This window comes from Xenopus laevis, chromosome 2L, assembly GCF_017654675.1.
Source record: "Xenopus laevis strain J_2021 chromosome 2L, Xenopus_laevis_v10.1, whole genome shotgun sequence".
Taxonomy (NCBI): domain Eukaryota; kingdom Metazoa; phylum Chordata; class Amphibia; order Anura; family Pipidae; genus Xenopus; species Xenopus laevis.
Window position 1 is genome coordinate 64,675,800 of NC_054373.1, and position 15,099 is coordinate 64,690,898.

At 42.5% G+C, this 15,099-nt stretch overlaps 1 protein-coding gene across 4 annotated transcripts in view; it reads left to right on the top strand.

The window, feature by feature from the left end:
• ipo9.L (importin 9 L homeolog) overlaps positions 1-15,099 on the top strand; it is a 42,124-nt gene continuing 27,025 nt past the window's right edge. For 2 of the 4 annotated variants that reach the window (XM_018245193.2, XM_018245194.2), the window contains exons 1-4: positions 1-305; positions 650-711; positions 11,629-11,715; positions 11,800-12,001. In XM_018245193.2, coding sequence (XP_018100682.1) covers positions 158-305; positions 650-711; positions 11,629-11,715; positions 11,800-12,001 — 499 coding nt within the window. In that variant the 5' untranslated portion in view covers positions 1-157. 4 annotated transcript variants of the gene reach the window in all.

The window sequence follows — 15,099 nt, forward strand, 5'->3', positions numbered from 1 at the left end:
AATGCATGTCTCCGCCTATTCCTTACGTGTCCCCGCCTTAGTCTGCGTGTGACCCTTGGCGGGCGGTGTTGGTGCGTTCTGTGTTGTCGCTAACTCCTGTCAAGTGAGTGTGGTTCCGGTGTGAGACTTTCAGGTGCTGCCTGATTCCACTGGTGCCATGGCTCATGCACAGCAAGGAGGTCTGCCTGCCGTTCAGGCCGGGCTGAGAGAGGCCCTGCTTGACACTCTGAATGGCATCCTTTCTCCCGGACACGAGGTGCGATCGGCTGCCGAGGAGCAGTTGAAAGTGCTGGAAGTGACAGAGGGTGAGTGGGACGGTGCTATGAATGAGGGCTCTGGTGAGTAGCTTGTGGCTAGTTCCAGAAGGGAACACGTTACACTTATTTAATGAGAGGCTTATGGGAGATGCGGCTCATCTTTAGGGATGCAGACCACGTGTTCTGGATGATTTTATTTTACAGCAGCCCTCTGTTACCTGGAAAGTTTTCAGGCTCTTTTGAGATATCATGTTAAAAATCGTATCCCCCAATTCCAGCTTCAAAAGGTACATTTGGAAGTATAGTTCTTTTATAAAACTCTTTTCTCTCTGGATGTACCCCACCCCCTCATCCACTTTCTCATCGCCCACTGTTTCCTCCCTCTATAACAGAGTTTGGAGTGCATTTGGCAGAGCTGACGGTTGATCCAAGGGGTGCTCTTGCTATCAGACAGGTAAGGCTTGATCATATGTTCAGAGAAAAGCATTTAATACAGGCTTGCCTGACCTGAGTTTTGTTGTGTTCACATTTCTTTTATTTATTTGGAAGGTATTTTGCTATGTATATTTAAATTACTCTGCAAATTGTTGTCGTCAGACCCCAAAAGGAAAATGGAATGTACAACAAATACATTGTTAATCACCTCCCAGTGACCTTACTCCCATGGCTTCCTACCCTTGACCAGTCCTCTTCAATAAAAATAAATGCAGAGGCCTGGGATACCTTTCCCTCTAAAGCAGGGATCCCCAACCTTTTGAACCTGTGAGCAACATTCAAAAGTAAAAGGAGTTGGGGAGCAACACTAGCATAAAAAATGATCTTGGGGTGCCAAATAAGTACTGTGATTGGCCATTTGGTAGCCCTTATGTGTATTGTCAATATACATTGAGGCTCTGTTTGGCAGTACACCTGGTTTTATACAGCACAACTTGCCTCCAAGCCTGGAATTCAAAAATAAATACCTGCTTTGAGGCCACTGCGAGAAACATCCAAGTGGTTGGAGAGCAACATGTTGCTCATGAGCTACTGGTTAGGGATCAGTGCTCTAAAGAAACGTGTTCCAGTGTCCCAGGCACTCCCTGTCCACTCTATGGTCAAGTGCATGTGTGGTATAGAATTTTGTCACCAAGTTCTGAACTTGACTTACACCCAGTTTCAATAGTTGCAAGGGTTGCCTGGGGCACCGTAACAATATGGTGGCATGATGATCAGAGGAAAAGTACTCCAGGCTGATGCATTTGCTGTACAGTGCTTTGTCCTCAATGAGAGCTTTACTGATAAAAATATACATGCATACAAGGTTGCTTTTTGTGTTTGTCCTTTTTTTTTTTTTTAAGATTTAATATTAATCTTTCCTTTGTTTTCCTACTTTTGGTGTTTAACCCTTTACTATCCATACATTTTTTTAAATGTTAAATTGCTAATGTCGCTTCAGGAAAAGCATGTTGTTAGTCAGTGTCAGTTTTTTTACCCACAGCATAAACCCTGAAACATAATTGTGTTGTCTGTAGGCTTGACATTTTGTTTGTTCATAGCAAGTATGTTGTTGGCAGGAAAAGGGTTAAAACAAGCAGCTCACTAAGACCATTTGCTGCAGCAGTTGATACATTTGTCAGCCTTATCCAGGAGGGTTTGCAACAAAAGTATCTGACTTAAAGGGGAACTCCGGCTTCCAAACCAAAATTTGACAAAGACGCCCAAATAACACAGAAACCCCTAATATACCCATCACAGTTACCTGTTTATTGAAAAAGTATGAATAAATGCAATGAAATGCTGAAATCCAGCTGCTTAACAGTTCTCTTTCTATCATTTGAAATCCTGGCAGGGAAGGAGGGCCTAAACACTGATGTTACAAATTGTAACAACTTCTCCACAGCTTACAGACAGTATGCAAGAACTACATAACCCACAATGCATTGCACTATGATGTTCCATTTCTTATTGAAATCACATGTGCAGGGAATTGTGGGGTTTGAAGGATACAGGTTAAGGACAGATGGCTGCTGTAGTCAGACAAATCAGCAGGGGGCTAAGCTTACGGAACTTTTCCAAACCATTAAAAATCATGTAAAGTATGCATATTTGGGGGGGGCGTGGCTGGCCAGGCAGCGGCGTGGACGCGTTTTGGGGAGCTCCTCGACTCTAGACAGAGTTCTTCTGGTTCCCTCTTGCCCCACTCTAGATAGACTGTCACGGGGGTTGCTTGGGCGGCAGGGAGGCAGACCGCTGACGGATTTCGGCAGAACCCGGTCTATTATCACCGACCGGACCTGGAACGCAGTGCGGCCTAGCTGCGCGACGGAACGGCCTAAAGTGAGTGTGGTTCCCCGCACACGGCCGACCTGAAGCAAGCTCCTCACTGGAGTTAATCCTGGAGCCTAGTGTCAGCAGGCTTTGAGCTGTATCCAAGGGTGAGCGACTTTGGAGCCCTAGGGCTCTTCACGTGACACATTGTCTGCACATACTACTCCCCAGCACTAGCACTTCCAGAGCACTAGCTACAAACAACGTCCAGCTCAGCTACTGCATCACCTTATACAAGTGTTTGCCAGGTACTTCTGCAATCGATAGATCCCGTTCTCAACCCCCAGTAGCAGTACCTTTGATTTATTACCTGGAGCCTGTACCTCCTATACTTGACTGCATGTACCATCAGATCAGCAGTTAAGGTGGTCTCTGGACTGTTAGGAGTTGCGCAGACAACTAACAGCAAGAACACTGTTACGCTCCTTGTAACAGGCGACTGCTACATTGCACTCACGATTTCCTTTGCTGACCCAAGCAGATTATGGAGCACTGCTTGGTGTGCAGACCACAACACTGAATTTGGTAACATGATAATTTGATCTTCACCTCTAGTAGCGACCCATGCACCATCAGACATCCTTTCTGTGATCCTTCCTCTGACTTAGCCTTGCTGAAGTCTCGTACAACTGCTGCGGAGCACCTTATTGTGTACAGTGTACTATAAAAATGGGAAAGCACTCTCAAAAACAAAAATTTGATACAGCTGCGAAGCTGGAACGCTTTGCAAGAACAGCGTCTCCAGGTCCTCCACAGGGATCAGACAGCATCTCACCTCCATCATCACCAGCTTCTCCCCCTATGGACCAAGAGGCGAGAGAACCTACCACATCAGAGCTGCTGGCTGCAATCATGGAAAGCCGAACAGCAACAACGACACAATTAGAAGACATAAAGGTTGATCTCTCACATTTAAGGCATGACCTCCAGAATATTAGAGAACGCACTACTGAACTGGAGACGAGTCTCCACTCTGGAAGACACAGTTACCCCTCTTCCAAATGACATCTCGGGGATCAAGCAGCAACTAAAGGCAGCGCTCGACAAAACAGATGACTTAGAGAACCGCCTGCGCAGGAATAATGTGCGCATTATAGGACTGCCGGAGAAGTCTGAGGGCCAACACCCGGAACTATTTGTCGAAAACTGGCTTAAGGAACTACTGGGTGAAGGAACTTTTTCCAGCATGTTTGTGGTCGAACGGGCGCATAGAGTACCGACCAGACCTTTGCCACTGGGAGCTCCGCCTCGACCATTTCTTCTCCGTATGTTAAATTACAGGGACCGAGATGCAGCGTTGCGGGCAGCCAGACTAAAAGGACCTCTCTCCTTTAATGGAACCGCTGTGTCGCTATACCCGGACTACTCCCCGGTTATACAAAAACAAAGATCCACTTATATTGCAGTGAAAAAGAGGCTCAGAGATGCCAAGATTCCATACAGTATGATCTATCCGGCAAAGTTACGGGTGCAGGATGGGGACCGAGTCCAAATCTTCAACTCCTCTGCAGAAGCCGATGAATGGCTCACCCGGGAACCAACCCAGGAGATCACCACCACGCAACTAAGAGGAAGGGGATTTTTACAGTCCGGAATCTTTGCATTTATTAAGTCCTATCCTTGTGACCTGAGCTCACTACAGTGTTGTAATGTTGGTGGATTGCCACTTTAACGATCCCTGCCAGTCAGTCATATTATTCTCCATACTCGCTTTGGTGGCTCATTCGAGGTGGCTGATAACGGACCAGCGAGGAGCTGTCTCTTAACTAATCACTTTAGTAATAGGCTACAGCTCTCACCCAAGAACTACAGCCATGGTAAGGCTCATCCCATATTTAACTTTAGTAGTACCTAAGGACACTGACGAACCCCCCCTTACTGCCATATAACCATGATAATTTGGGCTGGAACTATTGCACGGCTCCTGGGTAAGGGACTGCTCATTTCTTAAGTTTATGTCTGGACTTAGCACTCGTCACAAACTATACCGGTCTACAATATGGGTGCATGGGAAACCACAGTTTACAGTAATCCATTCACATTTTTTGGATAGTTTTCTTGATTGTATTTCTTGTTGCCTTTTTCTTTTGTTGTATGCTACAATTGTGTAACAAGGTTATATGCCGACAAGGAGTGCTGCTTAGGCCGCCACAGTAACACTCCCCATGTCAGGTAACAGTTATGGGTACAGGCTCACCCAGGTTTGGGGGGTGGGCAGGGGGGTTAGGGTGGGGTTTTTATTTCAGTTATTATACTGGTACTTGCTTTATCGTACTTCACTGAATTGTCTAGACTACTGGGGTGACTCCCTTGGAGTCACATATTATGAATCTGCTGTGGTTGTCCTACTAATATACAATGTAATCACCAATGGGGATAGTTAAATTATTGTCCTGGAATGTTAGGGGACTTAACTCCAAGTTTAAGAGGGCTCTAATTCTCAACCATGTCCATAAATTTAAACCTGATATTGTACTGCTTCAGGAGACCCACTTAACGGGACAGAAGCTATTAGCCTTAAAGAAATTCTGGGTTGGTCATGTATATCATGCACCGTTCTCATGCTACTCCAGAGGGGTGTCTGTTTTGGTTAAGAAATCATTGATATTTGAATTGATACAGGTCCATATTGACTTTTATGGCCGCTATGTAATACTGCATTGCCTCATCAATAATCAAGCAATAATTTGTCAATGTCTATATCCCACCTCCATTCTCTATAGAAGTTTTACACGCCATATTTCAAAAGATAGCTGCACTCCCCCCTGATCCATTGTGCATGATGGGGGACTTTAACGCCACTACCAATCCTACAATGGATAGAACCTCATCAGTAGATCCAGCAGCCCCTCAGCTTGTTAGATGGATGGAGGCGGTAGGCCTTTCTGACATGTGGAGAGAGAGGCACCCCCAGGAGAAACAATTCTCTTGCTATTCTTCCGGTCATGCCACACTGTCCAGAATTGACCTAGCATTAGGCTCGGCTGACCTGGCTCATTTGGTTCAAAATATTTCCTATCTCCCCAGGACGCACTCTGATCACTCCCCAATGTGGGTGGAACTTCAGTTTGGTTTACCCCCTGGCCGGAGGCTCTGGCGCCTCTCTCCGTTATGGCTTACAGACCAAGCAGTAGCAGAAGCCTGTGTGAAGGAATTTGGGAATTACTGGGAAATTAATCAAAATACAGCCTCACCATTAGTAGTTTGGGATGCAGCCAAGGCAGTGTCTAGGGGTACATTAATTGCTACTATCCATACAACAAGGGAGGCAAAAAAGGCAGCTATCAAAGCAGCAGAAAGAACACTACAGGAGGTAGAACAACTTTATGGTCATACCAAATCCAAAGAAAATCATATTACCCTCTCCAGGGCCCAAAGAGAATTAGATCTCCTGGTATCAGATAACACAAGGAAAAAATTGTTATATTCTAGGCAACGGGGGTTTGACCTTGGGGACAAAAACAGTAAAACTCTGGCATATATGGCAAAACTAACTGACCAGATTACAGTTATACCTGGGATTAGGAACCATAGGGGGGACCTAGTTACGGAACCGTTGGCTATGGCCAACATGTTTGCGGAATACTTTAAACAGATTTATTCTCCCCAACCCAGTAACCAAGACATAAATGTTGAACAGTTCTGGGAGGGCATCGATCTACCGAAACTCTCAGCAGATGAAAGGCAATTTCTTGATAACCCACTAACAAAGACAGATATTGCCTCGGCGATCTCAGATCTTCCAGCGAATAAAACCCTGGGCCCAGATGGCCTACCGGCTGCCTGGTAAAGACTACTTCACAACCAAATATCCCCCCGACTATTAGATACACTCACCCATGCAACTCAGAAAGGGGAACTTCCCTCCTCGTGTTACGGGGCAATAATAGCTCTGATACTTAAGGAGGGAAAGGACCCATATTCCTGCGAATCGTACCGGCCAATATCGTTGATCAATACAGACGCCAAAATACTGGCAAAAATACTGGCTAACAGACAAGTAAAAGTCATTACCTCTCTTATACATTCTGACCAGACAGGCTTTATGCCCAATAAAACAACTTCCATTAACCTGAGACGCCTGCACACACACATTCAACTGGCTAGGCAGTATCAAAGCTCTGGGGTAGTGGCATCATTGGATATAACCAAAGCTTTTGATTCAGTCAACTGGTCCTATCTGTGGCAGATCCTAGAGAAATTTGGTTGTGGTCCCAACTTCATTGCCTGGATCAAACTTCTGTATAAGGAACCTACTGCTCAAGTCCGGGTTAATAATACTCTATCTGTAGCCTTTGCACTGGGGAAGGGGACCAGACAGGGCTGCCCTTTATCACCCCTCCTATTTGCTTTGGCAATCGAGCCACTGGCAGCAAAGTTCAGACAGACACCATTAGTCAAAGGAATCACACTGGACAATATTGAAGAGAAGGTAGCATTGTATGCGGATGATGTTCTACTTTTCTTAGAAGATGCAGGTCCATCACTCCGTGCCGCATTAGATATACTGGAGAAATTCGGAAGGCATAGCGGCCTTATGATCAATAAAACTAAATCGGTATTATTTCCTTTAGGTATTACGAACCTAGCGGAAAGGGCCCTCACTCTTACTCCGGTGACCAAATTTCGCTATCTTGGCATAATAATTGGTACAGACCCAACAACATTTGTAGCTGAGAATCTAGACCCAATCCTTGTAAAGTTTAAAAACGCAACCTCACATTGGGTTAAACTCCCTCTGACATTATGGGGTAGAGTCAACCTCTTTAAAATGCTTTATCTCCCGAAGTTTCTTTATCCGCTCTGGAATGCACTGGTTTACATAAACATCCCATTCTTCAAGAAAGTAAACAGTGAGTTGCTTTCATTTGTCTGGGCCAACAAAGCACCTAGACTGTCTTGGCTCACTCTTACTGCATCTAGGGATAAGGGGGGGGCTTGCCCTCCCTCATCTGCAAAATTATTATTATGCTTCCCAGCTATCTTATACATAATTGGTTTAACCCAGAAGATAGCAACTCATTAACGAATCTACATGCCACAATCATGGGTTCTCTGGAAGCTATACGTAATGCCCCGTATAGAAGGGGGGGGGGACTTTCCTTCATTGCCAGGGGTAATCACCACTCCCATCATAGTGTGGGCAAAAATGCAGCCTAAAGGTGATACTTCCTACCCTAAATTATCAGGGAAAACACCTCTGTGGAGAAATTAGAATCTGCCACACTTGATACAACTTGCGGATTTTCATTATTGGCCGCTTCTAGGGATCAGACACTTGGAAGACCTCTTAGTGGACGGATCCTTCCCCTCCCTGGAACAGCTAAAAACCAAACTTAACCGGCAAAACATACAACTGTTTTGATACTTTCAATTGAGACATGCATTCTATGCCCAATTCCAATCATACCAGCTTTTACCAACGCAGCAGGCGTGGGAGGCCAGACTTTGGGATCCAGCCCCAGCTAAATTACTATCACAATTATATAGTATAATCCAGACCTCAGTCTGTACCATTTGAAAAAGCCCAAAGGAAATGGTTGATAACCCTTCCCTCACTTGATGAGGAGCATTGGGAGGAGGCTATAGATAACTTATATGTCTTTCTAATCTCCTTAAGGGATAAAATGATCCAATTTAAGATGATTCACCAAATATACATCACACCCCAGAGGCTCAAGGTTATGGGTAGACTAGAAGGAGCTAAATGTGCAAAATGTGGTACTGAAGAGGCGGGTTTTCTACTCTTAATCTGGAACTGTCCCAAGGTAATATCATATTGGAGGAAGTCACTCGATATAGTAATGAATATTTGTCTCTCCCTGGAATTTGTACACCTGAAGTCTGTTTATTAGGCATAATAGATGAAGTGGTGCCCTTACAAAGAACAAGAACATTATTACGCTCTATAGTGTTTTATGCCAAAAAACTAGTCATTATGAAATGGATGAGTCCTAATGCTCCCACACTCCAGCAGTGGATTGATCTAATAAATGCCACCCTTCCCCTAATCAAGATGACCTACAATGCCCGGGGAGCTCCTGACAAGTTTGGGAAAATATGGACCCCATGGCTGGATGTTAACCCCCCAGTATTGTTATCAGATAGCTAAACTCTAACTGAAAGTTGTAATATAACGGGTTTGCTTGAGACCCTGGGCATCTTGATGTGACGCGACAATCACTGATTTTATGCAAACGTTTGTACCCAGCTTATTCTGCAAATGTCAAGTACGATTGTGTATATATAATTTCTTGTTAATTTTATTGCTTTTCTTCCTTTTTTTTTTTTTTTTGTTTAAAATGCAAAATAAAAACCTTTAAAAAAAAAAAGTATGCATATTTTTTTAATTGATGTATATTGCAAAGTTGCTTGAAATTATGTTTACTTTTCAAAAAGCTTAAGTTATGTTTGTGTGGGGTACCCATCACCGAAAATTGCTTCCCCCCCTCCCTCCAAAAGAGCCTGCACTCTGGATGCTGTATTTAACGTATAATAGTATTTTTCTACAACAAGCCTCCTGTCAAGCGCTCAGGCCTCAAGGGCAAGCCTCCTATCGAGCACTGATAGTATGTGCTGATTGATCTATGCTACACATAGTTACATAGTAGTTACATAGTTAAATTGGGTTGAAAAAGGATAAAGTCCATCAAGTTCAACCCCTCCAAATGAAAACCTAGCATCCATACACACACCTCCATACTTTCACATTAATTATATATACCCATACCTATACTAACTATAGAGTTAATATCACAATAGCCTTTGATATGTTGTCTGTCCAAAAAATCATCCAAGCCATTCTTAAAGGCATTAACTGAATCAGCCATCACAACATCACCCGGTAGTGCATTCCACAACCTCACTGTCCTGACTGAAGAACCACCTATGTTGCTTCAAATTAAATTTCTTTTCTTCTAGTCTAAAGGGATGGCCTCTGGTACGTTCATCCTCTTTATGGGTAAAAAGGTCCCCTGCTATTTGTCTATAATGTCCTCTATTTTACTTGTAAATTGTAATCATGTCCCCTCACAAGTGCCTTTTTTCCAGAGAAAACAACCCCAACCTTGACAGTCTACCCTCATAATTTGTCTTCCATCCCTCTAACCAGTTTAGTTGCACATCTCTGCACTCTCCAGCTCATTTATATCCCTCTTAAGGACTGGAGTCCAAAACTGCACTGCATACTCCAGATATGGCCTCACCAGGGACCAATAAAGAGGCATAATTATGTTTTCATCCCTTAAATTAATGCCCTTTTTTATGCAAGACCGAACTTTATTTGCTTTAGTAGCCACAGAATGACATTGCCCAGAATTAGACAACATGTTATCTACAAAACCCCTAGATCCTTCTTATTTAAGGAAACTCCCAACACACTGCCATTTAGTGTATAACTTGCTTTTATATTATTTTTGCCAAAGTGCATAACCTTGCATTTATCAACATTGAACCTCATTTTCCAATTTGCTGCCCAGTTGCCCAACTTTGACAAATCACTCTGCAAAGTGGCAGCATCCTGCATGGAACCTATAGTCCTGCACAATATTGTATCATCTGCAAAAATAGAAACGGTACTTTCAATGCCCACCTCCAGGTCATAAATAAACAAGTTGAAAAGCAAGGGACCTAGTACAGAGCCCTGCGGTACTCCACTAACAACACTAGTCCAATTAGAACATGTTCCATTTACCACCACACAACATCCACTGCCATCCCAGAATCGAGGTCCCTGCTTACCGTCTCATAAAAAGAAATGAAGTTAGTCTGGCAAGATCTATTACGCATAAAACCATGCTGGTCGCTCACCTCTCCCTCGCCTTGTCTCTGTTATGGCACATGTACACGGGGGGTGAGTGGTAGCCGGTCGGGTTGCCTAGGGCACCAAGTCGGCTTGGCCCAGCCTTGGTAGTAATAGATGCCCTTTAAGAAAAATATTCAATAATGTATCAAAATTTAAGAAAGTTGGCAACCCTCCCCCTTCCTAATGAGCTGCTTCTGGGAAACATGAGCGGGTGAAACATGAATGGTTAAAAAAAAAAAAAAAAAAGCGAAGTCTATGGGTAGGCACACCATGCTCTTCTCTGAGGAACAATGGTACAAAGATGCAATCTCTGCCCCTTGTAAAAGAATAAATAAATTGTTCCAAGAATCTGTCCTGCCTTTATCCAAGTTTTTGGGAGATCAGGAGGTGAGCATCACTGAAAAAGTATAACACTTAGATTTGTATGGCAGGTAATACAGTTTTGCATGAAGTTTAGCTTTGGTTCTGTCTGTATGCAACTATCTTCAGCCAAAGCAACCCAAAATGTTTACAGTTCTGTGACTTTAATGGCAGTGGCCGATGGGGAGATTTGTCGCCAGCGATTATTTATGCACCACTGCGAGTGACAAATCTCCCAAAAATGCATCTCCACTGGAAATAACCAAACATATCAAAGAGCCTCTGGAGGAAACTTTGGTAGACTTAGCAATATGTTGGTTTTACCGCCACCGATTTATTTCCAAGTCGCGCATAAATAATCACGGATGCTAAATCTCCCCAGACGGCCACTGCCCTTAAGCCCTGCACAACTTAATGGCACTGGTGGCACTTTATTTTATTTTTCACATATCTTCATATGCACATTCCGGGTCTAGTTTTGGCCAAATCTTTGGATATGGTGCATGCCTTTTTGAATTGCAGAAATTGCCTCTTATTTTTTTTTTTCCATATTTAGCTTAAAATGTTTACAGTACACCACATTTATTTTTCCTTATGGCATGCAGGGAGATTTGTTGCCCACATTTAAATTTTTTCTACTGCTGGTGACAAATCTCCCCAAAATGCTTTCCCACCAGAAATACAGTATCCTCTCTATCCTTCGTATCCTTCGTGGTAATCCTTCCTTTATTTTATTGATTTGTATCAGTTGTGTTCAGAAACTTTAATACTAGACACATTATACATAACTGTGAATCTAATTATAACTGGTCCATAATCTTTGTAGCTTCTCAGTGTAGCCCATGAACTGACCATTTAATAAAATGGAGTCTTAATCATATATTTCCTTTGTTATTGCAGTTGGCGTCAGTAATTCTTAAGCAGTATGTAGAGAATCATTGGTATTCTCTTTCTGAGAAGTTCAGATTGCCAGAAACAACAGAACGGGTTGGTGATCTCTCAAAAGTTTAATATAACAGCACTGTCTAAGACATGTCTATTGTATTAATTTTTATTTATTTTTATTCACAGGCCAAAACTGCAATTCGCCAGCTACTCCCTACAGGGCTGCGAGAGTCTATCAGTAAGGTGCGCTCTAGTGTTGCTTATGCTGTGTCTGCCATTGCACACTGGGACTGGCCTGAGGCATGGCCTCAGTTGTTCAACTTGCTTATGGAGATGCTGGTGAGCGGGGAAGTCAATGCAGTGCATGGAGCAATGAGAGTGTTGACAGGTACGTAAGAAGCCTTTTGGTTTAAGGACCCTTTTTAAGTTGGCAGAATCTGGCTGATATTTAGCACTCAGAATAGCGAACTTGCACCTATATCAGTTGTACAAAAAAGTGTGTTTGCTCCCTACCTTTAAGCATCCAGCCCCTGAGAGGGGATTTCTTATTTCTATACAGTGTGTTCAGCTGTCCTCAGGTATAAATGCATATACTGGTATGGAATCCATTATCCGGAAAGTACTGAAATAACAGGAAGCCCCCCCATAGAGTTCATTTTATATTATATATTTTTTTATAATTTATTTTTCTGCTGTGGTAATAAGAAAATACGATGTGCTTTATTATTATTTATACAGTGCTATTGTCTCTTTCAGTGCATGGATACAAATACAAGACATAACATTTTATATATACAGACAAACAACACCTTAACGCCCTCCCCCCTACTGATTCCTAACAATATTCAAAATTAACTGTGCATCTATTTTGGTGTTAAATCTTCTTGATGGTAGCTAAACTGCATAAATCCATATTAGTGGCAAAATAATGCCTTTTTGCATTTTTTTTGTTTGTTTTTTAGTAGTTTTAAGGAATGGGGATCCAAATTATGGAAACCCCCCTTATCTTAAGCATTCTTCATTATTTATACTATTACATAGTAAGACTAAGTAAGTAAGGTTGAAAAAAGACACATGTCCATCGAGTTCAACCTTTTTTTTTTTTTTTTTTTGTTTATTAACTACCTATCTGCCAGTTGATCCAGAGGAAGGCAAAAAACCCATCTGAAGCCTCTCCAATTTGCCTTAGAGGGGGAAAAATTCCTTCCTGACTCCAAAATGGCAATCGGACTAGTCCCTGGATCAACTTGGACTATGAGCTATTTCCCATAACCCTGTATTCCCTTACTTGCTAAAAAGCCATCCAACCCCTTCTTAAAGCTATCTAATGTATCAGCCTGTACAACTGATTCAGGGAGAGAATTCCACATCTTCACAGCTCTCACTGTAAAAAACCCCTTCCGAATATTTAGGCGGAACCTCTTTTATTCTAATCGGAATGGTTGACCTCGTGTCAGCTGGAAAGACCTACTGGTAAATAAAGCATTAGAGAGATTGTTATATGATCCCCTTATATATTTATACATAGTCATCATATCACCCCTTAAGCGCCTCTTCTCCAGCGTGAACATCTCCAATTTGGCCAGTCTTTCCTCATAGCTAAGATTTTCAATACCTTTTACCAGCTTAGTTGCCCTTCTCTGTACCCTCTCTAATACAATAATGTCCTGTTTGAGTGATGGAGACCAAAACTGTACGGCATATTCTAGATGGGGCCTTACAAGTGCTCTATACAGTGGAAGAATGACCCCCTCCTCCCGTGACTCTATGCCCCTTTTAATACAGCTCAAGACCTTATTTGCCCTTGATGCTGCTGACTGGCATTGCTTGCTACAGCCAAGTTTATCATCTACAAGGACTCCAAGGTCGTTTTCCATAATGGATTTGCCTAGTGCAGTCCCATTAAGGGTATAAGTGGCTTGGATATTTTTACATCCCAGGTGCATGACTTTACATTTATCAACATTGAATCTCATTTGCCACTTAGCTGCCCAGATTGCCAGTTTGTCAAGATCCTGTTGCAAGGATGCCACATCCTGGATGGAATTAATTGGGCTGGATAATTTTGTGTCATCTGCAAACACTGATACATTACTTACAACACCCTCCCCTAAGTCATTAATGAACAAGTTAAATAAAAGTGGACCCAATACTGAGCCCTGGGGGACCCCACTAAGAACCTTACTCCAAGTAGAGAATGTCCCATTAACAACCACCCTCTGTACCCGATCCTGTAGCCAGTTTCCTATCCACGTGCAAACGACTTCATTAAGCCCAACAGACCTTAGTTTAGAAAGCAGTCGTTTGTGGGGCACAGTATCAAACGCTTTGGCAAAATCCAAATAGATCACATCTACTGCCCCCCCACTATCCAGAATCTTACTTACCACATCATAAAATGCAATCAAATTCCTCTGACATGACCTATCCTTCATAAAGCCATGCTGATTGTTGCTCATAATGCCATTCATTAGGACAAAATTTTGAATGTGATCCCTTAACAAGCCTTCAAATAATTTGCCCACCACAGATGTCAAGCTTACTGGCCTATAATTGCCAGGCTGAGATCGTAATCCCTTTTTAAATATTGGAATAACATCAGCTTTTCTCCAATCCATAGGCACCATACCAGATGACAGTGAATCTGAGAAAATCAGAAATAAGGGCTGGTCTAAAACTGAACTAAGCTCTCTTAGAACCCGGGGGTGTATGCCATCAGGCCCTGGAGCCTTGTTTACATTAATTTGTATTAAAGCTTTTTGAATCATATCCTGAGTCAGCCACTGACTAGATTGAGCTGAACCATTCGTGCAGTTATTAAGTGAGCCTGTGAACCCAGACTCCTCTATTGTATTATTCTGTATATGATCGATATATTTATTTACATTAAATCTTATGACTTTTGTTACTTTTGAAATTTTATTTAATACTCCCAATTTTTTCTTTCTGTTCTTATATTGTGCCTATTAATATTTGCTGTGAACAACATTGTCGTTACCAGCTATCTTTAATTTTAAATATATTCTACAACAGGCAGATTTATTTTGTTCAATGTGCTCGCCAAGTATAAAAGGGGCTGTTCACCTTCAATACATTTTTCAGTTATAGATCACCAGAAAGAACTTTTTTTTCCCTCACGTCCCTTGGCAGCACTTACGGTACTTCAGAGAGACCTCCTCCCATCGGTAGTAAAAATGTCGCCCCTTACTAGTAGTCAGTGTTTTTTCCTACAGGTTAGGATCCCCATGTGAATCACTGTAAGTGAGAACAAAAATCTGGCTGGTGCTTTCATATTGCAATGTAGCAAGTTTGGGCACCATTCATATGATTGTGTCCCCAAAGATTATGGTGAAGCATCTAATTTCATTGTGCCGTGCAAATGTCTGAGTTCTCTGTGCATTTTAAAATGCTGGTTGTGTTTGTGCTTTTCAGTATGGCTGATACTGCACCTGAGAAAGCTGAGGCTAAAGGGAAGGTAAAGGAGAA